We start from the raw sequence: 26,465 nt of genomic DNA, 5'->3' as shown, positions 1-26,465 counted from the left end.
CCACCATGTCTCATATTACTGTATGAAGGGATTCACACTTGCATTCAAGGTATGTACTTTTGTTTCTGATTCACATTAATATACATTGAACCTGTGTGTTATATACGTGTAACAAAGTTTCCATATCGTAGGTTTGAGCTTACGAACTTTTATCCACATCAAGTAAGTTCATAGCCACCAAAGTCAGTAAGATTGCAATTCCTAGAATTCTTAGATGGACTTGTGAACAATTAATAAATAATTATTTAAAAAATTTAAATAATTCTTATTAATTTAAATATCAAATATTAAATTAATTTTTACACAAATCCACCTTCATATATTTGAATCATATTTAAATATTAATTCTCCTATTCCGTTAATTCTTAAAATTAAACACGTAATTATATCATATATAACTACTAATTTCCTTAATTCTAATTTGAACGTTTCAAATTAACTTATCACACTACTCGAGAGCTAATCCATTTACGAGCTAGTAGGGGGACCTTGCGGACCTACAGATCATGATACACAGATCGAGTGCCATGAAGACATACTTAAAGTATTGCCCCTTCTCTATTTCAATCTCAAAGATCGTAACTGGATTTGCAAGGTTAAGTGTCTCACTATATGCCCTAACAATAGCATATAATCCTTCCGACGACCCTCGCGTGAACACCAATCCATACTCTCTAGCACGATAAGCCTGCCTGTAACTTAAGTGCACTCCATAATCTCGTCAGATGTCCTTAATTATATCCCTCGGGCGGTATGTTCAATCAACTTATTCATATTTGGACTTAATTCAGTATACAATAACCCAACTTTTTGCTTGTCGATAATTACTCATTCTCATTTCAAGAGAACACATATATTCGCTTTGATATTTCATCACTTTGAAGGAATCACTTTCTTTCATTTTCCCTTTTTTTTTTTTGCACGGACCCTCCACTTGCATTCCTCCACCAAATATCAGATAGTTAGCAAGCTCTTTGTTGACTTTTTTTACACGGTAGTCAAAGTTCTTTCTCGTTGTAAACATCGATAATTTAACTGACAAATCATATTTCAAAAAGAAAATGTGATCGCCCTTTATATCCTCGTCATTTAGATAGTCATGAAGTATTGTGATGAGGTCGTCATACGATGGGCCCTCTGATGGTTTGGGTATATCCATAAATGGTTGGGTTAGAATAGTGGAATGCAATTGAACGGAAGGCATCACAACTGGTGGGACGGGAACATGTGGGGTTAGAACATGAATGTAAGGTGTTGCAGAAGTTTGTGGTCCTAAAGATTGTCTATATCCATTATTAGTATTGAACTGTAAAGTACATTTGGGTTCACTGTTGTGACCAAACCAAGCTTCACTTTGGTCATCCCCCAAGTTACATGGCTCAATATGATCATCCAGTGAAGACATAATCGATGTTGGTACATATGTGTACTCCATGACTTTCTCAAGGTATAACTGATATAAATAACGATATCCGGGATGCATCACTGCCTTCTAAAAAAAAGTTAAGGTCTTCATTATCGATTATGTCAATTGGGGGAGTTGGGACCAATAAATTGTAACAACATTTGATGTGTATATCAAACATTATATCTGGATCGATATTTAGTCATTGGTGCATAATACTCACTAATTCACTAACTGTTATATCATTTCTGACTTTTAGACCTTTCATATCCCCACTAAATCGTACAAATATGTGAAGTAGCGTCATTAATCTGAAATGGGATAAGCAAGTCTTAAGCAATGTCCCATAAAAGTTTAAGAAATTGGCCAGCAATTGATAAGCGATCACCCAACTATTTATAAGTGTTCGCTTAGTATTGTATATGCGATTGTTATAAATTACTACACGAACATTTATAACTTAATACACGATCTATAGTAGTTTATGAACAATCGTTTATATTGTAATGAACGATTGTGCATATATTACCATACGATCGTTCATTTAATGCTAAATGACACCTATTATGAAAATGATCTGGGACAAGAAATATTGTAGAATATCACTCACATTCTCTCAATTTCTGAATCTGATAATGAAAGCGATTGACGAGGATATTGGATTGAAACTTTGAGAGAACACTTCGAGAGAACAATGGGAAAACTTCGTGGGGAATTCGACAGAAAATGAATACTAAGAGTGACCTTCCATTTTGTTCATACCAATGTTATTCAATATTATTGGTAGAATATTAGTTGGGAATAAATGCTTTGGTGGACTGTTGGTGTTGCATTGAATCTATATTGAATGAATGCTTGAGAAATGGTTGAAGGAAGAAGATGGAAGGCTTTATTTTGAAGGCTTTTTAAACTGGGGTAATTGTGGAATTTCATATAGGCAAAATTTCATTAGTAGAAAAGTTTTTAGGAAGAGGTCAATGGTAGAAAAGTTTTTAGTTTTTGAATCTTTTTGTGAAATTTTCCCAAAAAATACAAATTAGGCAAAGAAGTTGAAGAAATAAAATTAGAAAAGAAAGCAATTTGGGATTTAAAATCAAAATATGTTATTTTTCTATGGTTTTTATATCCCTATCTTTTTCAAAGGTTTATTACCTTCTATGAAAGTAAATATTTCTCGAGGGATTTTAATAACCTTCAATAAAACATATTTTTTTTAATCTTTCTCGAAGGTTTTTATAGTACCTTCAATCAATGTATATTTTCCAAAGGTTTTTTTTTTTTTTTTTAATTATAATCTTGATAAATTGTTATATTTTTTCGAAGGTTTTGTAATACTTCTGATAAAATATATTTTTTTTTCAAAGATTCTTTTTTATAACCTTTGATAAAGGTCTTTTTGAAGGTTTTTAAAAAGTCTTCGATAAATATATATTTTTTCAAAGTATTTTTTATAACCTTCAATAAATGGAGGTATTTGTTTAAGATTTTCTAAAACCTTTCGATAAATGTATATTTTCTTCAAATATTATTTATAACCTTCGATGAAATGGAGGTATCTTTGGAAAATTTTCTAAAAACACCTGATAAATTTATAGTTGTTTTCAAAGATTTATTTATAACCTTTGATAAAATAGAGATATTTTTCAAATGTTTTCTAAGAGTCTCGAGTAAATTTTTATTCTTTTCGAAGGTTTTTTTTTATTACCTTCAATAAAATGAAGGTACTTTTCGAAGATTTTCTAAGAGCCTCCGATAAATTTATATTTTTTTTCAAAGGTTTTTATAACCTTCATAGAAGGTGGTCAAAATAGACTAACTTTCTTGTAGTGGCTATTTTGGTGATTTACAAATTATTTATGCTATAGATATCAAAATAACATAATTCCCAGCAATTTATATCATACAATTTACAAATTTTAATATTGCAAGTAATTTTATGTATGAAATATGAAAACTTTATGTATTCCATTGTGTAATTTAAATTACAAGGATAAAAGATACTTTATTCATGACACACATAATGCATATGGATAAAATAAATTAAATACATAATTTAGTTTACTAAACTTGATGGAATTTAGGTTTGATAATCACTAAAGAGGTAAATTTAATTAAGTTAAATTTTACATCAAGTCAAAACTTAATTCACAAACATTATTCACATTGATATCTTACTTTTGTGATATACAATAGGAAAAATAGCATAAATTCAATTTTAGATCCATCGTCAACAATCACTACAGGGTGTTTGTTTCAAGGATTGGGATTAGATGAGTTAGACATCCTAAGCCCAATCGTTATTTGGGTTAAGGATCTAGGAAGTCTTGGCTTCTTCCACCCTTTTCTCATTGGTTTGAATAGTAAACACAATTCAAACTCATGACTTAACATTTATCTTTTTTCTAATTTAATCTCGGAAGTTCATTGCCCAGTTTCTGGACACCACCTCCGCTTGTCGCCGACCAACCGCCGACCACCAACTTCGGCGACCACCTTCGACCATCACTTCCGACGACCCCACTAGCGAACTTTTTTTTTCTAAGGAATTCTAAAGAGGCCTCTAGTTTAATTACAATAATATTTTTTTAAAATACATTTCCTCTTCTAATTATTTTTTCTTTTCGAGTTTTTTTAATTATTATTTTTATTAAATGATCTTTTTAATTCTCCCTTCCCTTTTTAAAATTAATGTTTTCTTCATTGTAGGATGTTTCATTTATTTTCTGTTGTTCTAGTTAAAAATGGATCATCTATCTATTGAGATTTGAGAAGTTGTCAGAAATAGCACGTTTATATTTCCACCTTACAAAACTAACACGTTTTTTGAAAACTCGTAAAAATAGTTTTTCTCGGCCAATCTCAAGCGAAATCGACCACTGAGATTTAGTTAAAAAAATAAACTTTTTCTAACTTATCGATTGTCTTGGGCCTTCTCAGTACATCTCACCGTATTACACACAAGATTTACTAATTTTTTTATTTAATCTTCCCAAATCTTATATATTTTTAATTTTCTCAAAATTCAGTTATGTTTACTAAATATTATATCAAATTATTACGTAATTTTTCAAATCGTTAGCATAATTTGTGTTTTCACAATTATATGAATTTCTAAAATTTCGAATGAGTTTTCCAATTATCAAAATAGATTTTCCAAATTGATTCAACATTTTTAAATTTTTGGAAGGTTCAAATTTGCAAAAAGTTGGGTAAAATTAGAGATATATAGAATCTCAATGTTAATCTTGCCCGAGATTCTACTGAGAAAGTTCAAATATATGAATTTTTGTGTTATTGTTGCTCGGGATTTCACCGAGAAAACTCAAATATATAGAGTTTGGATACCCGGGATTAACACAGAGATGCATATAATCTTGGTGTATAATCTGACGAGATGTATCGAGAAAGTCCCAAACAATTGATAAGTTGGAAAATTTTGATTTTTTAACTAAAATCTCGTGGCCGATCTCGCTCGAGATGGACCGAGAAAAACTATTCTTACGAGTTTTAAAAAACGATGTTAGTTTTGTAAAGTAAAACTTAAACGTGTAATGAAAATAAATCAAGAAGAAATTGACAACATAACTGTGAACCCCGAATCCCAATTTTACACTTAAGTATGTTATCTTATTTAAATTGTCTTAATTTTTTACTTAATTGTGTGTCCCTATTTAAATTTGTATAAATAAGTTGAGTTTTAATTGGTGAAATTGTAATGAAATTTGTATAATAAGTAGGTTGATGAGAAAGTTGGTATGAAATGGTGAAGAAAGAATGAGGATTTGAAAAGAAAAATATGGACATTGAGTTTGGAAAATTTGGGAAAAATTGGTTAAATATGGAAAATTTATGTTAAATGCGTGTTGTGCACAAAGCACTGGAAGGCAAGTGACTAGTGACACAATCGTGTAGAAATTGCACGGAGACAAACAATGCTTGCAGTAGCTAAGAGCGAGATCATTGAGAGTAAGATCAGCGAAATCGTTAAGAGCGAGATCATTGAGATCGAGAACCAGCGAGATCATTGAGAACAAGATTTTGAGCAAGAAAGATTGGAGAGAGCGAGAAAGTGGAAGAGAGCGAGATTGGAGAGAAAGTTGGAGAGAAAATGGAAGAGAGCGAGATTGGAGAGAGCAAGACCAGCGAGAAAGAGGGAGAGAGCGAGATTTTGAGCTAGAAAGTTGGAGAGAGCGAAGATTTTGAGCGAGAAAGTGGGACAGAGCGAGATTGGGGAGAGCGAGACCAGCGAAAAAGTGGGAGAGAGCGAGAGTAGCCTGTGCGTCAGCCACGCCTTGTCCGGTGCTGCAATCGCACGTCACGCCCACGCCTCGCCTATGCATTGAACGGCCGAGCAAGCTTCTAGGCAATGTATTTGGACTCGTTGGGGTGGATTATGCATTTAAGAACCCTAATTTTAATGCAAACAAAGCTTGAAGACATAAGGGCAAACGTCAATTAAAATCTAGGTGTCCTATTAAGAGAAATTCTTAAACCTTAAGAAATTATGTTGATACGTTTAGGAAGAACACATTAAACCAAGGTGAAGTCAGCTTACGTTGATAAAGGGAGGATTAAACATTTGGCCATGCAGCCAAGTAGGTGCTGTGAATCCCACGAGCAATTTGAACGCCTATAAATAGGGAGTTGGGATTTCATTTTCAAATTACACAAAAATCATAAATTTCATAGAGAAAGTAGAGGGCAGTGAGAATTCAGAGGAATGTCTCAACTTTGGACGAGGAGACAATCTACTCGTCCGTTTGGAGTGATTTCAAAGCCATCTAAAAGCTCTGGAAGTGTAGTTTTCAGAGTAGGGCTGTCGAAGGAAAAGGCTCAAAGGAACTGGGTTGAAGGTGGAAAAGAAGGCAGAAGGATCAAACTGTTGGATCAGTCTGAACCAGTCTTGAAGATTTTGAGATTCCGGCCAAACCACGAGGAATTTTGAACTGAAAGTTTAGGGTAAGATTCCTAAGAAATTTGTAGAATAAGTTTGTAGAAGGAAGTATTTCCAAATAAGGTTCGAAACTATGAGTAATCTAAGTTGTAAGTTGAATCTGGATTCTAGGGGTGAAAAAGGGACCCGAGGAGCTACTAGAGTGAAAAGTTCCTAAGAATTCGAGGTAAGTGGCTAAAATGTTTTCGAACTAAAACATTTTTAAACTGTTTTGATTACAAATGTTTTATAGAAAGCATGTTTGCAAAAATAATTCTCATGCCTACTAGTTTTATAAAGTGGTTTCCAAGCCAGATCTGAATTGTGTTGTGAACGCATGCCTATTGTTGAAAAACTATTTACATATGTTGATTTTATCCAGCATGTGTTACCATCTTTAAATCCATGTTGTATATGTGTTATACTGTACTTGCTTTAATGAGAAAAGTTGTTTATAAATAATTTTGGTAAAATGCGATGCCAAAGTACAAGGAGAAGGTATCTATTGGTACTTAAGTATGTTTGAGAAGGTACCAAGCCAATAGTATACTGAAGTACGTTGGAGAAGGTATCCTAGTAGCTCGATACTGAAGTACAAGGAGAAGGTATCTGAGTAGTAGTACCTAATGTGGCCACAGGTGAATAAAGTCAGAGATTAAGCAAAAGGGTTTTCTCTAGACTAGCAGTTGGTGTTTGGATTATTTTACCAGTGATAAAGTACTTTGATTTGAGAAATGCTTTTATTGTTTTATGTTTAAAACAACTTTACATGTTATATGCTTGGAAAGCGTTTATGCTGTAGTACAAGTACTGTAAAAGTTTATGTTTCAGTTAAAAACTCATTACTGAAATCATGCATGAGAATTTACTATGTTTTCTCGGTCACTCACTGGGCGTAAGCTCACCCCGTTTTCAAATGTTTTTGTTCCCCCCTCTCCCCCCATAGGTAGCGGTCAAATCCACTACAGATAGCTCAGTATCTACTCTGCCACTAAAGGACGAAAAGATTGTAACCATTTGCTAGGTGGTTACTGTTAATATTGTACACATGTTACTATTGTTCATATAGGGACTAGGGTTTGTGGGTTTTAGGACTTGTAAATCTAATGTTGTAAATACTCTAAACATATTAAGTTTCTAAGTTAATAAATTGTGGGCCTACAGCCATCCCGTTGCATATAATTTGTATTTGGTATCAGAGTTATTCCGCAAGAGTTTTTAGGCAGTAAGTGTCAGCCTAAGGGTTGATAACTGCTACAGTCACGCCCTTCTCTAGGCTAAGAGGGTGATCTGGGGCGAGGTGTGACAGTTTGGTATCAGAGCATAAGTTTTTGGGACAATTGAGGAATTAGTTGATACGAACTTGGTATTAAAGGATGGGTTATACGTAAGTTTGGGAAAGATTTAAACTAGCTTAGTACTAAAACATAAGATTTTGGGTGAAAGAGAGAGTTCATGCATTGCTAAAGTCCCATAGATAAGTCCCTAACATGTGTACTTAATAACTAGGCAAAGATGTTGAGGAAAAGAGGTAGACCAAGCAAACAGACTTAGAATAGGAATATTGACCCTACCAGTGGAGGTCCTGAGGTCTCGTCAGACCCAGATCCAAAGGGGAAAAAAGTAGAGACTCGTAGAACAAGAGGCAACTTCTGAAAACGAGTCTAGTACACCTAAAGTAGATGTAGAACCCTAGATGGTGGATCGAGTATTCGATAGAATCACTCAAAGATTAACGGCGAGTGTAGGATTGATTCAAAACAATCCAGAAAAAAAGTTCGGCGTCGAGAGGCTGAAAGCTTTAGGAGCCACAACATTCGATGGAACCACAGATCCATTAGATGCTAAAATCTAGTTGGATTTGATTGAGAAGTGTTTTAAAGTTATGAGATGCTCTAAGGACCGTAAGGTCGAGTTAGCGGCATTCTTGCTACAAAAAGGGGCTGGGAAATGGTGGAAAGTGATAGAGGCTAGAAAGAGTAGTTCAGAAACTATGACTTGGTCTTAGTTTAGACAAGTATTTGAGGATAAATACTACCCTAGTTCTTTTAGAGATGTGAAGATGGAGGAATTCCTTAGGCTAACTCAAGAAATGATGACAGTTGCTGAGTATGAGCAAAAATTTACTGAGTTATCTCAGTATGCCCTTCCGATCATCGCGGAAGAGAAGAAGAGGTGTAAAAGATTTGAGAGTGGCCTAAGAAGAAAAATACGTACACCTGTTACCTTTACATCTAATTGGGTGAATTTCACTCAGTTAGTTGAGACCGCTATCCGAGTAGAGCGAAGTGTAGCGAAGGAGGATGAACTTTGACCAGAAGAAGGACAGTTTAGAGTGCCTGGAGAAACAAGAAGTAAAAAATTTAGATCCTCGTTCTCTGGACAGTCGAGGATAAGGAGTTTTAGGGGCATGAGCCAACAAAGTTTGAGTCGAAAGAAGTCCAGACCTGTAGCTAAACAAAGTAGTAGATCAGTATCAGGTCGTGCTAGTGAGTCAGTGACTAGTACGGGGAGGAAATCACTGTATGTAAACTGTGGTAAACCTCATACAGGGGTATGCTACCGTAATAGGAATGTGTGTTTCTAGTGCGGACAAGCTGGGCATTTCAGAAGAGATTGTCCTCAGCTAAGTCGTGGAACACAAAATGAACAAAGACAAGGAACACAGATGGTAAACCAACCTAGAATGACCAAAACTAGAGGTGAGGGATCTGGTGTTGCTAAGCAAAAAGCGGTAGCTGGACCAGGCTTATAGGAGCAGCAGCAGGGTAGAATGTACGGTATGACACACTAGAAAGCGGAAGAGGCTCCAAATGTCGTAACTGGTACGATAACTTTATGTAATCAATCCGCTTATGCATTATTTGATCCTGGTGCTACACACTCATTCATATCTAGTATGTGTGCATTACACATAGATAAAATACCTAAACGTATGAATTAGGAATTATTTATCTCTACGCCTGTAGGAGATACTCTAGTGGTATATGAGTATTATAGGAATTGTGAAGTAATTCTTGGAGACCAAAGTTTTTGGGTGGACTTGATTCCATTAGAATTACTAGAATTTGATGTTATCTTAGGTATGGATTTCCTAAGTAAACACTATTCCACTATGGATTGTTTTAGAAGCGAAATAGTGTTTAGAAAACCCGGTGAAAAAGAAATAACTCTAGTAGGAAGTAAAAGAATACTCCCAGGAAGTTTAATATCAGTGGTAAAAGCTAGAAAACTGTTGAGTAAAGGATGTGAAGCTTATTTAGCATCTGTAGTAGTTTCCCAAGATAAGAAACTAAAACCTAAGGATGTACCTGTAGTACAAGAATTCTTAGATGTGTTCCCTGAAAAATACTAGGCTTACCACCTGATAGGGAAGTGGAATTTACTATTGAGTTAATTCCTGGTACTGCACCTATATCCCAAGCACCATATAGGATTGCCCCAATGGAGTTGAAAGAGTTAAAAGTTCAATTACAGGAACTTGTGGATAAGGGGTACATTCGACCCAGTGTATCACCTTAGAGAGCGATAGTCTTGTTTGTTAGGAAAAAAGACGATACTCTTAGATTATGCATAGACTATAAATAGTTGAAAAAGGTGACCATTAAGAATAAGTACCCATTGCCTCATATAGATGATCTCTTCGATCAGTTAAAGGGAGCAACGGTGTTCTCTAAGATAGATTTGAGGCAGGCTATCACCAATTGAAGGTGAAAGACACAGATGTTCCTAAAACTGCATTCAGAACTAGATATGGACATTTTGAGTTCCTAGTAATGCCGTTTGGATTGGCAAATGCTCCTGCAGTATTTATGAACTTGATGAATAGGATATTCCATTCTTATCTGGATCAGTTTGTGATAGTATTCATAGATGACATACTAGTGTATTCCAGTAATGCGAAAAAACACAAAGAACATCTAACGATGGTATTACAAATTTTAAGAGAAAAGAAGTTATATGCCAAATTTAGTAAGTGTGATTTTTTGGTAAATCAAGTCATATTTCTTAGGCATATAGTTTCAGCTGACGAAGTTAGTGTTGATTCCGAAAAGATAGAAGCAATAGTTAATTGGGAACGACCCCTGAATGTAACCGAAGTACAAAGTTTTATGGGTTTAGCAGGTTATTATAGGAGTTTCGTGGAGGGTTTCTCTAAGATAGCCCTTCCATTGACAAACCTGACCAGAAAAGATGCGATGTTTGAATGGTTGCTAGAATACAAGCATAGTTTCCAAGTGCTGAAACAAAGGTTAGTATCAGCACCAGTATTAACTCTACCTACACCAAGTAAGGGGTTTGAAGTTTATTGTAATGCATCCTGACAAGGATTAGGAAGTGTGCTAATGCAGGAGGGAAAAGTAGTAGCCTATGCTTCGCGACAATTAAAGACGCATGAATGTAATTACTCTACACACGACTTAGAATTAGCAGTAGTTGTGTTAGCTCTAAAATTATGGAGACATTACCTGTTTGGTGAGCGATGTCATATATTTACGGACCATAAGAGTCTAAAGCATATCTTTGATCAAATGGAACTAAACCTAAGACAAAGAAGATGGCTTGAATTGATTAAAGATTATGACTGTACAATTGACTATCACCCAGGTAAAGCAAATGTGGTAGCTGATGCCTTAAGTCGAAAAACTAGATCAGCTAGAGCTGATATTAATTTAGTGAAGGGTAGATTGATCTATGAGTTGTATAATGCTAGGGCAGCATTATCAATCGGTCGAAAAGGAGGATTACTAGCCTTATTTCAAGTGCGTCCTACTCTTGTAGAAAATATTCTACGTGAGCAATTAAAGGATTCTGATCTGAAGAAGTTAGCTGAAGAAGTGGATAAAGGATTGAGGATGAACTATAAATTAAGAACTGACAAAGTGCTACTAAAGGAGGGTAAGATTTGCGTACCTAAGGACTTAGCTCTTAGACAAGCTATTCTAGAAGAAGCACATAGCTCGGCATATGCTATGCACCCAGGCCGTACGAAGATGTACAGAACATTAAAGAAATCGTACTGGTGGCCGGGTATGAAAAAAGAAATAGCGGAGTATGTTAACAAGTGTCTAATATGTCAACAAGTTAACATAGAGAGACAGAAACCAGCAAGATTACTTAATCCACTCCCAGTACCAGAATGGAAGTGGGAACATATTACGATGGATTTCTTGTATGGATTACCTAAGACACCAACAAGCTATGATGGTATATGGGTAATTGTGGATAGATTGACAAAAACAACTAAGTTTTTACCTATTAAAGCCACTTATACCCGGGACCAACTAGGTAAGCTATATGTTGATCGAGTCGTAAGTCAATTTGGAGCTTCAGTTTCAATTGTATCAGATCAAGACTCTAGATTTACATCAAAGTTTTGGCCTAGTTTGTAGAAAGCTATGGGGACCAAGTTATATTTCAGTTCCGCTTTTCATCCACATATGGATGGTCAGTCTGAGCGGACAATCCAAACATTGGAAGACATGCTGAGGGAATGTGTGTTGCAATTCAAAGGCAGTTTGGATATGCATCTGTCGTTAATTGAATTTGCATATAACAACAGCTACCATTCGAGTATCAGAATGGCACCATATGAAGCCCTATACGGAAGACCATGTAGGACTCTGATATGCTGGAATGAAGTCGGTGAAAAGAAATTACTACGTCTAGACCTTGTACAACAGACGTCAGATAATATTAAGATTATAAGAAATAATCTTAAGACGGCTCGAGATAGGCAGAAAAGTTATGCTGATAAGTAGAGAAGAGAATTAGAGTTTGAAATGGGTGATAAAGTATTTCTGAAATTATCTCCGTTGAAAGGAATACTCAGGTTCGGTAGAAAAGGGAAGTTAAGCCCGAGATATATTGGACCCAATGAGATAATAGAAAGAATTGGTCTAATGGCATATCGATTGGATTTACCTCCGGAATTATTTCGTGCTCATGATGTGTTTCATGTGGCAATGCTTAGAAAGTATGTGCCAGACCCTACTCATATATTATCTGAGCAACCGGTACAGTGGAAATAGAATTTGTCGTATAAGGAGGAACCATTGGAGATTCTGGACAGAAAGGAACAAGTCTTAAGGAACAAGACAATCCCATTAATAAAAGTGCTATGGCGGAATCATGCTATAGAAGAAGCAACATGGGAAGTTGAGGAGCAAATCAGAAATAAGTATCCGCAGTTGTTTAACTGATGGACTTGTGGCAAAATTTTGAGGACGAAATTTTTATAAGGAGGAGGTAAATGTGAACCCCGATTCCCAATATTATTACACTTAAGTGTGTTTTCTTATTTAAATTGTCTTAATTTCTACTTAATTGTGTGTCCCTATTTAAATTTATATAAATAAGTTGAGTTTTAATTGGTGAAATTGTAATGAAATTTGTATAATAAGTAGGTTCATGAGAAAGTTAGTATGAAATGGTGAAGAAGGAATGGGGATTTGAAAAGAAAAATATGGACATTGAGTTTGGGAAATTCGGGAAAAATTGGTTAAGCATGGAAAATTTATGTGAAATGCGTGTTGTGCACAAAGCAGTGGAAGGCAAGTGACTAGTGGCACAATCGTGTAGAAATTGCACGGAGACAAACAATTTTCGCAGTAGCTAAGAGCGAGATCGTTAGATCAGCGAAATCGTTGAGAGCAAGATCATTGAGATCGAGAACCAGCGAGATCATTGAGAGCAAGATTTTGAGCAAGAAAGATTGGAGAGAGCGAGATTGGAGAGAAAGTTGGAGAGAAAATGGGAGAGAGTGAGAGTAGAGAGAGCAAGATTTTGAGCTAGAAAGTTAGAGAGAGCGAGAGTGGAGAGAGCGAGATTTTGAACGAGAAAGTGGAAGAGAGCGAGAGTGGAGAGAGCGAGAGAGAACGAGAGTGGAGAGAGCAAGAGCAGCCAGTGCGTCAGCCACGCCTTGTCCGGTGCTGCATTCGAACGTCACGCCCATGCTTCACCTATGCATTGAACAGCCGAGCAAGTTTCTGGGCGATGTATTTAGACGCGTTGGGGTGGATTATGTATTTAAAAACCGTAATTTTAATACAAACAAAGCTTGAAGACGTAAGGGCAAACGTCAATTAAAATCTAGGTGTCCGATTAAGAGAAATTCTTAAACCCTAAGAAATTGTGTTGATGCGTTTGGGAAGAACACATTGAACCAAGGTGAAGTCAGCTTATGTTGATAAAGGGATGATTAAACATTTTGCCATGCAACCAAGTAGGTGCTGTGAATCCCACGAGCAATTTGAACGCCTATAAATAGGGAGTTGGGATTTCATTTTCAAATTACACAAAAATCATAAATTTCGTAGAGAAAGTAGAGGGCAATGAGGGTTCAGAGGAATGTGTCAACTTTGGACGAGGAGACAATCTACTCGTGCGTTTGGAGTGATTTCAAAGCCATCTAAAAGCTCTGGAAGTCTAGTTTTTAGAATAGGGCTGTCCAAGGAAAAGGCTCAAAGGAGCTGGGTTGGAGGTGGAAAAGAAGGCAGAAGGATCAAACTGTTGGATCAGTTATTCCGCAAGAGTTTTTAGGTAGTAAGTGTCAGCCTAAGGATTGATAACTACTGCAGTCATGCCCTTCTCTAGGCTAAGAGGGTGATCTGGGGCGGGGTGTGACAATAACAACTATACCATAACTTAAACAACCCAACGAGCAGAGTTTAAGATGTTTACTTAAGATCCATAAATTATTTCAAAAATTAATAAAATAAATAAATTAAAACAAAAAGTAGGAATGATTTGAAACATGAAAATCAAATGCATATAAATAAAATAACAAACTTAAAAAAGAAGAATAAAAATAAATTACAAAACTCACCTCACAAATTTGAAGAAGAAGCTGAAGAAGAAGCTAAGAAGTTAAAGAAGAAATTTAAAAAACTAAACAAAAAATAAGAATGATTTGAAATATTAAAACCAAATGCATATAAATAAAATAACAAAGTTAAAAAAAAGAAAAATAAAATAAATAATAAAAAAACCTCACAAACTATGACAAGAAGTTGAAGAAGAAGCCAAGAAGAAGTTGAAGAAGAAATTAAAAAGCTAAAGATTTATTGAAGTTAAAGCTTTATAATAATAAACAAAAAGAAATTTAAAAATGAAGATGAATATTATAGATATCTTCGTTCTTAATTTCTTGTTGTATTTGATGGGGATTAGTGTGTAATTATTATTATTATTATTTTTCCAAAAATTGAGTAAAGGAAGGAAAATCTGAAAAAACAAATGTAAAGAGTGGGGCTTAGACCTAGATTTGAAGAAAGTTGGAAATCAAATTTATCATTAAGCTAATTAATGGTATTGATACTATGTTAGTTTTTTTTTATATATATATATATATTATATGAAGAACATAAAGTTAGAGGGAGCTCAATCCCCCCAGACCTATAATAAACTATCGATGATAAAAAATAACAAAAGTATAATTATGGATATAGTAAATTCAAGATGTAAATCAATTTTTAATTGTCTCGTATCTACTATGTACTATTACGACTATTTGCTATAGTTGATCAATTCTAAGTTAATTGTTAATTCTAGGGTTTAAAAGACCCTTGATTCCTTAATTAATATCCTTTCGTTAGAGATTTGGAATTGGTTATGTATTTGGTTATGTTTTGATGATGTCTCAGGTAATGTCTCACGGGATGTCTCATAGAATGTCAACAAATTTATTTTTTTATAATATGGAAAATTCTGCAGATTATTTCCTTGTTTATTCTTTGAGGAATTTGAATGGGTTGTTTTCTGATTTTTTGCTATGCATATTTAGGAGCAATTTGTGTTCTTTTTAGGGTTGGCCGTTTTGAAGAATATTGGAGCAATTGTCTTATGTTTATGCCAAAAATACAAGTGTATCAATCCATGAGATTGTGAAGGTTTTGCCATTGTCAATCTTTAGTGATTCTCTAGATCTTATTGATTCATTCTACTATATTTTGAGAAGGGATTCTCATACATAGCGGGAGTCTAAATTTTTTCATGTGAAGTGGCCTTCATTTGAAGCGAGAAAGATAGAATTCGAATAGAGAGGGAGTCTCGCACTTAGAATGAGTCTAAATGATCGTTCACTAATACTTTTATACTTAAAGAGAGTCTAAGTAAATTGAAGGTGAAGAGATCTAAAACTTAAGGGGAGCCCAAGTTTCATTGAGAGTGAGCCCCACACATAGAGGAAACCTAACAGGTCATACATCAAGTTAATCTATTCAAGTGTCACTATAACTATCGTTTATTTATAGATAAGTAGATCGTTGTAATTGCTTAATTTTTATATTAGTGAAAATATCTATCACAAGTACACTGTAACCCTGATAGCATTGAAAATATACTATCTTCCTCTTATTAATTTAAGATTATTACTATGTTTAATGTATTTATTTATTATTTTTCGGGTGCCTATGAGGTAGAATCGACCATTACGAGCCATCTGCGATTAATTTGGAACAATTAGGAGCTAAATTGAGCATCTGAGCTTTAAATGAGGCAAAATGACCAAAATGCCCCTAGCGTAAGTGTAGCGACCCTCTGGAGAGCATAACATTACGCTGCAAGGTAGTAGCTGAAGATTGAAAAGAGCGTAACAACACTACCCTCGGCGTAGCTACGCTACGAATTTTGAAGAAAGTGTTGGGAGAGCTCGCAAGCTAGAGCATAAAACACTCTGTGTCGCTACGCTCCAACGTATGCTGTGACAACTTTTGGCCAGCGTTGCTATGCTTCAACCAAGCATAGCAGATTTATATATTCTTCTTCGATTTTTAGGTCAAGACATCACCCACTTGGGCTTCCAGCCTCCTTTCCCATTTTTTCTCTCTTCCACTTTCTTCTTTGGGTGTTCATTTTGTAATTAATCAAGGAGATTCCAGGATTTGTCTTCTTTATCTTCATGAGGAGGTAAGTTCAAGGGTTTTCTTAGTTTAGAGGATTCGGAGAAACCATTGTAATTTTGTGAGAATTTTTATATTATGATGTATATATCTTGCTTAGGGATTTGCACTCTGAATTTACTGATTGTGAATTGCATTTTCATGTATTTGATTGACAACCAATACTTGTTTATGTAGTTCCATGCTTATATTTAACCTTGATTAAGACAATGAACCATAGGAAGCAAAGGATTAGATTAACTTGCTTATTTGTAAAGTTGACCGCACTAAGTAATGCTTTAATCAATCTTGATGTAAAATCATATTGAACGAGTTAACTAGACGATGAAGTTAATTAGTTCATCTAGTGTGTCCCTTAAGCTTAATGCGATTAGTTAATATATTTAGAGCGGATTCATCTTCTCATGTTAGCTAATTAGATAATAAGGATGGTTAATTAGGATTCTAATTAATTTGGCTAGGCATATGCAAGAAAGGCTAAGTAATATTATGATTACTCTATTATCTAAATTGCATTGGGCAATTCCATTCCTTTAATCTAGGATGTCTTGATTAATTGTATTTCTATCTTGTAATTTTCTGCATATCCAATTGTCAATCCACATCAAACCCCTTCATCCCTCTCCCCTTCCCCCTCCCCCCATCTACCACTTTATCTAAAAATGAGTTTCGAGGTATTAATCTTCTATGTTTCCTTGTGGTTTGACCTCAGACTTGCCGCTTGTGCTACTATTTAGTATAAGTAGTTAGTTTAGTTATTTATAAATATTATTTAATTGTCGGAGAGAGGTTTGTGGCACCTACTTTACCGCTCTTTCAACCCCAGACGTAGGTGGTTTTGCACCAAACTGAGTTACCAAATTCTATGTTCTATTTTGGTTTTAGTTTTCTATATTTATCTTTGATGTTACTATAAATGTTATAATATCGTGTGTAACAGGTTTTATCATATGTTAGATAACCTAAATTTCAATTGGTATCAGCGAAGATCTCCTTTACTTATGGTATTTCGATCCGTACTTCTTCACATGGAAGGAATAAAAAAAGGTGGATCAACTACACATTCTCCTGTGCTTGATGGAACAAATTATGCCTGTTGGAAAGTTTGTATGATTGGTTTCCTCAAATCCATTGGTAGAAAATATGGAAAGCAGTGATTATTGATTGGTCTCATTTAGTTGTCACTAACTAGAATGGTGTTAAAGTACCTAAGCCAAAGGACGATTGGACTAGTGAAGAAGATGAAGCTTGAAGCGATCAAATCTCACAACGGAAGTGTATGAATGCTTTTGTTTTTTATTTGGAATATAAGAATTTACATAATTAAAATAAAAAACTTACAGAACGAATATCACATACTGTAAGATAGAGGTTAAATATGAGTTTTGAGGTTTTGACAGAAATACCATTGTAGACTCCTCTATTCCACAACAAGTGCTCTCCAACAGAAAAGAAAACTCCTCTACACGGTGACGCCTCCAAAAGGTCTTTCCAATTATTTTCTGACAAGAACCAGCTTGTGGGAGCCCTTTTTTGAAAGAGAAAGGTAATTGGATTTTATAGAGGAAAATTCTCTGTGATCTTGATGTTGGGATTGGTATCCTAAATCTCCTTGTAATCTCGTACTTTGTAAACTTTGTATAAATATATTGTAGTTAATAAAATGAATGCTATTTTGTCAGCATATACTTAATCCAATAAACTAAGATCCGAGGTTATTTTATTTAATTTAAAAAAGTATGTAGAGATATACAAGTGGATCTTGTTTAAGTAATAACCTAAATGGTCTGTAGTATATGGATAAGGCTGGGTATCTTATCTTGGTGACACTATGGATACGGTCTGTTCTGTAGGTGTTACAAGTGTTGTAAAGTGCTACAAATGATTTGATACTGATCGTTCATGTAGAGACATTTGAGCGGGAGTATCCTATACAAAGAGTTTGTATAAGACCAGACCATGAAATTATTAGTCTCTTTATATAGCATCGTTAATAATAAAGACTTACATTTCACTAGGATGACCATACGTGACATGGTATCACACCGCCTCCCAGACTATCCTTTGAATCTAAAAGAGGATATGACCACGGTAGTTACTGGCCCTGCTGCCAACACCTACCACCTTAGCCCTCTAATCTAAATGCCAACCTGATAAACATTAATAATGTATGCATATGGTATGCCTCCTTAAGAATCTACAAAATATTATATAAACACATGCATACAGCCATGATATGACATCTAAGGGGAGAAACATTCACAGATGGGCCCAAACATCTCTAACAAAGCCTAGTCCCCCTCAAAACATGTGTACATAAATAGATCAACAACCTAAGTCTTCTTAATAAGCTGAGTCTTTAGGTGGCAAGCAGCAGCAAGATCAACCTGGAGGAATCTGACCGCATCCTGAGAAGAGAAAACACAGAAATTTCGTGAGCTTAAAGTCCAGTGAGTGACTATAAAATCGTATAACATTATGCATTACATACTGTAAACATGTAAATATATTAATAAAGGTTTCAAGCAATTGTCTCTACATGTAGCTTTAAACCATTCTTAGATATCATCAAACATCATTATTCCCTAGTTGAGAACGAGCCTAAATACTCTAGCTCCCAATGTTTATTACCGTCCAAGAGACCCATACTTTGGCCTCACATTCAGAACTGCCTATGTGCACGTGGCCATACTAAGTACCGTCATACCTTAGGTACTTCCGCTCAGATACCTTCTCAAACCTGTCCTTCAGTATCAAGCTATTAAGATACCTTCTCAAATGTCCTTCGGTATCAAGTTGGTCAGGTACCTTCTCAAATGTCCTTTGGTACCGGGGTATTTTGTATCATCAAGTTAAGTTCTGTTGCCTACCATCTACACAAGAACTCATTCTCTCATAACCTTCCTCTAGGAAGCATATTTTAACATTAGAACTTAACTGTTGTGATGACTACATGACATACCTTGGCCTGTGCTACACATATACAAGTCAGGGAACATGCGTTAAGTTATTCTCCATCTATTTGTTGCTTGAGAAAGTATAAATTCATCACTAATTTCACTGTAACTTACTTGATTTTATATGCATAAGTACTGGAGACATTAATTCACTTAGTCACTCACCGCTCGTCAAGCTCTTAATGGTTTATACACCTCTCCTAGCTCTTCTTGGCCTGAAATGACATAATTCCTGGTTAAACTACTTAGAATTCTTAGTAAAATACCTCAATTAATTCATTTATTAAAGGAACTTTCATCAACAAAGACAGCTTTACTAGCGAGATCCCCATGAGCGAGGTCAGCGAAATCCTCTAGAGCGTTACCAATGAGATTTCCTCTATAAGCGAGATCCTCATCCCCATATCTCGTTATAACTCCCACAGTGATCTGGTTGTTTGTTCATCCCAAGCAATTGTCTGCTTATGCACCGATTCCCTGTTATAACTTTCAAAATTCATAACTCAAAATCCAGAGCTCTTTTCAAGAAACTTCCTTGTACGAATTTGTTTAGAATTGAGTAAATTTCTTACCTTAAAAGTTCAGCTAAAAATTCCTTGTACTTTGGCATAGAACTTCCAATCTTCACGTCGGGACCTGATTAACCCAAGATTCTGCCTCCTCTATACTTTCCTCACTTATTGTTCTTCTCTTTGTGCAATCTTCCTCTAAAAGACAACCTCGCAAACTAGATTCTCTCAGTTTTCGAATGGCACCGATTTCACTAAATTTTCTTATGTCAATTGCCGAAACCATGCTTTTGAAATTCTTCTTCCAAAAACTTCCCACCGCCTCCAGAGTTGAAGGGTTAACTGCCACGTCACCCCTCATTTATTAAGTTTTTCCTTCCCTTCCATTATGACTCCTATAAACAAACATGAATTTCTACTTAGTAAATATATAATATAACATTCCTTTGGCCAAACATGCTTATCTAGGAAACCTAGAGTTCGGGGTTTACAATCATGCCCCCCTTAAAAGAAATTTCATCCTCGAAATTTACCTTATATGTCATTTGAAGAGTTGAGGATATCTCTTCCTCATTTGCTCTTCAGGTTCCCAGGTAGCTTTCTCGATTCCATGATTACACCATAGCACCTTCACCAAAGGAATCGTCTTATTTTTTTAGTACCTGGTCTTTCTTGTCCAAAATCTAGATGGCCACTTCCTTGTAAGATAAGTCTTCTTTGAGCTGTACCGGTTGTGTTGCTAGTATGTGCATAGGATCAGGCACATATTTCCTTAGCATCGACACATGAAATATGTCATGAATATGAGCTAGCTCCATTAGTAACTGCAACCTATAAGCTGCTGGACCAACCCATTCCACAATTTCATATGGTTCGATGTATCGTGGACTTAACTTCCCTTTTCTCCTAAACCGGAGAATTTCTTTCCGTGGGGATAGCCGAAGAAATACCTGTTTTCTGACTTCAAATTTTGTTCTCTTCTTTGCTTATCGACATAGCTCTTCTGTCTATCGCATGCCGCCTTAAGAATATCCTTGATAAGTTTCACATTCTCTGTTGTTTGTTCAACAATTCTGGACCCACTAATTGTCGTTCTCCGACTTCGTTCTAGTATACTGAGGTCTTGCAAGGTCGGCCGTACAATGCTTCATACGGAGCCATTCCGATACTAGAATGGTAGCTATTGTTGTATGCAAATTCAATCAACGGTAAGTGTGTATCCCAACGTCCTTTAAATTGTAATACACAAGATCTTAACATATCTTCTAGTGTCTGCATAGTTCTTTCCGACTGTCCATCTGTTTGTGGATGAAAAGCCGTACTGAAATGCAATTTAGTGCCCATAGCCTTCTGTAAACTAGGCCAAAATTTTGAAGTGAACCTTGAGTCCTGGTTTGACACTATCGACACTGGAGCTCCATATTGACTGATTATCCTATCCATATAAATCTTAGCTAGACGGTCTAGTGTAAAAGTAACTTTTACTGGTATAAACTTGGCCGTCTTGGTTAGTCTATCGACTATTACCCAAATGCCATCATATCCTGAGGGTGTCTTAGGCAATCCAAATAGAAAGTCTATTGTCACATGCTCCCACTTCCACTCAGGCACTGGAAGTGGATTGAGTAATCCTCCTGGTTTTTGTCTCTCAGGTTTTACTTGTTGACAGACTATACATCGATCCACATATTCTGCTATGTCTCTCTTCATTCCAGGCCACCAGTATGAATTCTTCAAAGTTTTATACATCTTGGTGCTACTTGGATGCATGGCATAAGCGGAACTATGTGCTTCCTCTAGAATGGCTTGTTTAAGCTGTAGCTTGTTAGGCACACACATTCTCCCTTCCTTTTCTAGTACACTGTCTGTTCCTAGTTGAAAGTCAACCCTGATGCCCTTACTTACATCATCAACAATCTTTTGAAGATTAGGGTCTTCCAACTGATCTTGCTTAAGGTTTTCTACTAAGGTCGGCTTATCTGAAAAGTAGCTATCATTCCTCCTGACGATTCCACTGATAAGGCGGTTCTGGAATTCTTGAACTCCTGCAATAGCATTCCTCTTATTGAACCAATAATGGCTTCGGGTCCCGAGGATTTCGTACTTAGTGCATCTGCTACAACATTAGCCTTACCAGGGTGGTACTCGATGGAACACTCATAATCTTTAATCAATTCAATCCATCTTCGTTGTCTTAGATTCAACTTTTTTTTATCAAAGATATATTTTAAGCTTTTGTGATCTGTAAATATTCTACAGCGCTCTCCGAATAGGTAATGTCTCTACAACTTCAGAGCCAAAACAACTGCTGCCAACTCCAGATCATGTGTAGGATAAATGCTCTCATGTTTCTTAAGTTGATGAGAGGCATATGCAACCACCTTTTCATCCTACATCAACACATATCCCAATCCTTGTTGGGATGCATCACAATAAATCTCAAATTCCTTACCTGGAACAGGCAAGGTAAGCACTGATGCTGATACTAATCTCTGTTTTAGCTCCTGAAAACTATGCTTACACTCCGACGACCATTCAAACCTCATGCCTTTCTTGGTCAGGTTTGTCAATGGAAGAGCTATCTTAAAGAAACCCTCCACAAATCTTCGATAATAACTTGCCAAACCCAGAAAACTACGTTTCTCTGAAACAGTCGTGGGTTGTTCCCAATTAACTATTGCTTCCGTCTTCTGGGCATCTACACTAATGCCATCTGCTGAAACAACATTCCCAAGAAATACCACCCGATCTAACCAAAAATCACATTTACTGAATTTAGCATACCACTGCATATCTCGCAATGTCTTCAATACTATCCTCAGGTGGGTTATATGATCCTCCCTACTACTAGAATACACCAGTATATCATCAATGAATACTATCACAAACTGGTCCAAGTAGGGATGAAATATCCTGTTCATAAGATCCATGAATACCGCAGGGGCATTTGTTAATCCAAATGGCATTACTAAAAATTCGTAATGTCCATATCTTGTTCTAAATGCGGTTTTAGGAATGTCAGCTTCCCTTACTTTCAGTTGATGATAACCCGATCTTAGGTCTATCTTTGAAAACACCGTGGTTCTTCTTAGTTGATCAAACAAATCATCAATGCGTGGTAACGAATATTTGTTCTTAATCGTTACCTTATTCAGCTACCTATAGTCGATATACAATCTAAGTGTACCATCTTTCTTCCTCACAAACAATACTAAAGCTCACCAAGGCGATACACTAGGTCGAATGTAACCCTTGTCAATTAACTCTTGCAGCTGAACCTTTAATTCTTTCAATTCAGTCGGCGCCATTCTATATGATGCCTGCGATATAGGAGTTGTTCCTGGAACTAAGTCAATAGTAAACTCCACCTCCCTGTTGGGTGGTAGTCCCGATAGTTCTTGATGGAATATATCCTGAAACTCATTTACCACTAAGACATCTTCTGGGTTCAGCTTTTTCCTTTGGGCAACCACTACATGAGCTAGATAGGCTTTACATCCCTTGCTCAACAGCTTCCAAACTTTCACTGTCAATATCAGATTCACAGCGGCTAATCTTTTGATTCCTGTCAGCATTGCATCCTGGTCATTTGATTTTCTAAGTACTACCTCCTTCTTGTAACAGTCTATAGATGCATAATACTTACTTAAAAAATCCATTCCTAGGATAGCATCAAACTCCAACAGTTCTAAGGGAAGTAAATCAGCATAGAAGTTCTGACCATTGATCAATACCTCACAATGATTATAACATCTATCTACCATTATCACATCTCCCAAAGGGGTAGAGATAAATAACTCTTCAAGCATAGGTTCAACCAACCTATCTATACTAGAGGCATACATGCTAGATATAAATGAATGTGTGGCACCAGGATCAAATAGAACATAAGCAGACTGTCCACATAATATAACATTACCGGTCACAACATCTGGAGACTCCGCTGCCTCCTGATGTGTCACGGCGTACACTCGCCTCTGTTGCTGGGGTCGACCTACGACATTCTTCTGCTTGGCACCACTTGACCCTTTGCCTCAATTTCCAGCACGCTTTGGTTGGTTAACTGTCTAGGAGGTTGGCTGTTGTGTTGTCGAGACGTCCCTGTTCTCCTGGGGACAGTCCTTCTTGAAATGCCCTGTTTGTCCACATTGAAAACTTACCCTTCTGCCACTATAGCATGCCCCAAAATGCCTCTTGCCACAACTAGGACACGTCGGTCTCTTGTCTGTGTTAGCTACTGACTCACCAGCTTGTGGCATCTCTGGTCGACTAGCTGCACTGGCCGAAGGTCTCGTTTTTCTTTTCTTGGATTCCTGCCAACTGGTTCCCCTGAATTGGCTTCCACTAGTTTGAGTTGCAACTGGAGGTTAGGATCCCCTGTCTCTAGGCCCTACTACTGCCTCACTGCCTCTTGGCAACTACTCATCATCTACCAAACTTCGCTCGACTCGTGTTTCTGTTTCTATTAACTGGTTAAAATCTTGCCAATTAGCCATAAACGTCACGAAAGTTCTAATTTCTTTCCTTAAACTTTGTTTAAACTTCCTACATCGATCTCTTTCCTCAACAATAATCGGTAGGGCATATTGCGATAACTCTGTAAATTTATGCTCGTACTCTGCCACTGACATCGTTCCCTGTGTTATTTTGATAAACTCATCCCTTTTCGCATCTCGGAATGAGCTGGGGTACTTGTCTTTAAAGGCCTTCCTGAACTCAGGCCATAACATCACATCTGTACTGGCTCTTCTAGCAGATATCACTTTCAACCATTTCTTTACTCCTTTCTGTAATAGGAAGGTGGCTAGCCCTACTTTCCTGTCCTCTGGATAACTCATAATATTGAAACATTTTTCAACTACATCCAGCCATAACTCGGCTTCAGCTGGGTCTGCTATACCTTCAAATGTCACAGCCTCTAGGGCTTTAAACCTCTCAATACCATATTTCTTCTTTGGGTCGGCTCGTACGGAGCCCACACTGGCAACTAATCTCTGCACTATCCTGTCAAAAACTACATCTTCTAGCTGAGAATGTGCCCTTGCCTGGGGAGTACTAGACTCTCCTTCAGACATCGTTTCCTGACCCACTCTATCATTCACCTTCTTTTTCCCACCCGATAGGTTCTCTCTAACATCCAGGCCCCTATTGGTAAGGTGAGTATTCCTGCCACTTGTCTGCTTACTCGGTCTGCCACGTTGCCTCGGCATTTCCCCTAATACAATGTACCCATGTTAGGGACTTAGACTTATGCATGAACTTCCCCTCTCATTCCCAAAACCTTATGCTCTGATACCAATTTGTCACACCCCCTCCAAGATTACCCTTTGAATCTAAAAGAGGATATGACAGCGGTAGCTACTAGCGCTACTGCCAGCACCTACCACCTTAGCCCTTTAATCTGAATGCCAAACTGATAAACATTAATAATGTATACATATGGTATGCCTCCTTAAGATTCTACAAAATATTATATAAACACATGCATATAGCCATGATATGACTTCTAAGGGGAGAAACATTCACAGATGGGCCAAACATCTCTAATAAAGCCCTAGTACCTCTCAAAACATGTGTACATAAATAAATCATCAACCTAAGTCTTCTTAATAAGCCGAGTCTTTAGGTAGCATGCAGCAGCATGATCAACCTGGAGGAATCTGACCGCATCCTGAGAAGAGAAAACACAGAAATTCTGTGAGCTTAAAGTCCAGTGAGTGACTATAAAATTGTATAACATTATGCATTACATTACTGTAAACATGTAAATATATTAATAAGGATTTCAAGCAATTGTCTCTAAATGTAGCTTTAAACCATTCTTAGATATCATCAAACATCATTTTTCCCTAGTTGAGAATGAGCCTAAATGCTCTAGCTCCCAACGTTTATTACCGGCCAAGAGACCCATACTTCAGCCTCTCATTCAGAACTGCCTATGTGTACATGGCCATACTAAGTACCATCATACCTTAGGTACTTCCGCTCAGATACCTTCTCAAACCTGTCCTTCAGTATCGAGCTACTAAGATACCTTCTCAAATGTCCTTTGGTACCGGGGTATTTTGTATCATCAAGCTAAGTTATGTTGCCTACCATCTACACGAGAACTCATTCTCTCATGGCCTTCCTCTAGGAAGCATATTTTAACATTAGAACTTAACTGTTGTAATGACTACATGACATACCTTTTCCTGTGCTACACATATACAAGTCGGGGAATATGCGTTAAGTTATTCTCCATCTATTTGTTGCTTGAGAAAGTATAAATTCATCACTAATGTCACTGTAACTTACTTGATTTTATATGCATAAGTACTGGAGACATTAATTCACTTAGTCATTCACCGCTCGTAATGCTCTTAATGATTTATACGCCTCTCCTAGCTCTTCTTGGCCTAAAAGGACATAATTCCTGGTTAAACTACTTAGAATTCTTAGTAAAATACCTCAATTAATTCATTTATTAAAGGAACTTTCATCCATAAAGACAACTTTACTGGCGAGATCCCCATGAGCGAGGTCAGCGAGATCTTCTAGAGCAATACCAATGAGATCCTCTAGAGCGATACCGACGAGATCCTCTAGAATGATACCAGCGAGATCTTCTAGATTGATACCGGTGAGATCTTCTAGAACGATACCAATTAGATTTCCTCTATAAGCGAGATCCTCATCCTTATATCTCGCTATAACTCCCAAGGTGAACTGGTTGTTTGTTCGTCCTAAGCAGTTGTCTGCTTATGCACCGATTCCCTG

The 26,465-nt window shown here is 36.5% G+C and overlaps 1 protein-coding gene across 1 annotated transcript; it reads right to left on the bottom strand.

The window, feature by feature from the left end:
- Positions 1–18,573: 18,573 nt before the first annotated feature.
- Positions 18,574–23,965, bottom strand: LOC150035006 (uncharacterized). The gene is made up of 5 exons (XM_090315203.1): positions 23,953–23,965; positions 22,929–23,733; positions 22,159–22,553; positions 21,318–21,751; positions 18,574–18,648 (listed from the first exon to the last, which is right to left on the bottom strand). Exons 1-5 carry the CDS (start codon positions 23,963–23,965, stop codon positions 18,574–18,576), a joined length of 1,722 nt encoding a protein of 573 aa, XP_090171329.1.
- Between the last annotated feature and the right edge of the window lie 2,500 nt (positions 23,966–26,465).

Source organism: Benincasa hispida, chromosome 7, assembly GCF_027475165.1.
Source record: "Benincasa hispida cultivar pf3 chromosome 7, pf3_genome.v1.1, whole genome shotgun sequence".
Classification (NCBI taxonomy): Eukaryota; Viridiplantae; Streptophyta; class Magnoliopsida; order Cucurbitales; family Cucurbitaceae; genus Benincasa; species Benincasa hispida.
The sequence above is the reverse complement of the archived record's forward strand: the minus strand, read 5'-3'. Positions and strand labels throughout refer to the sequence as shown.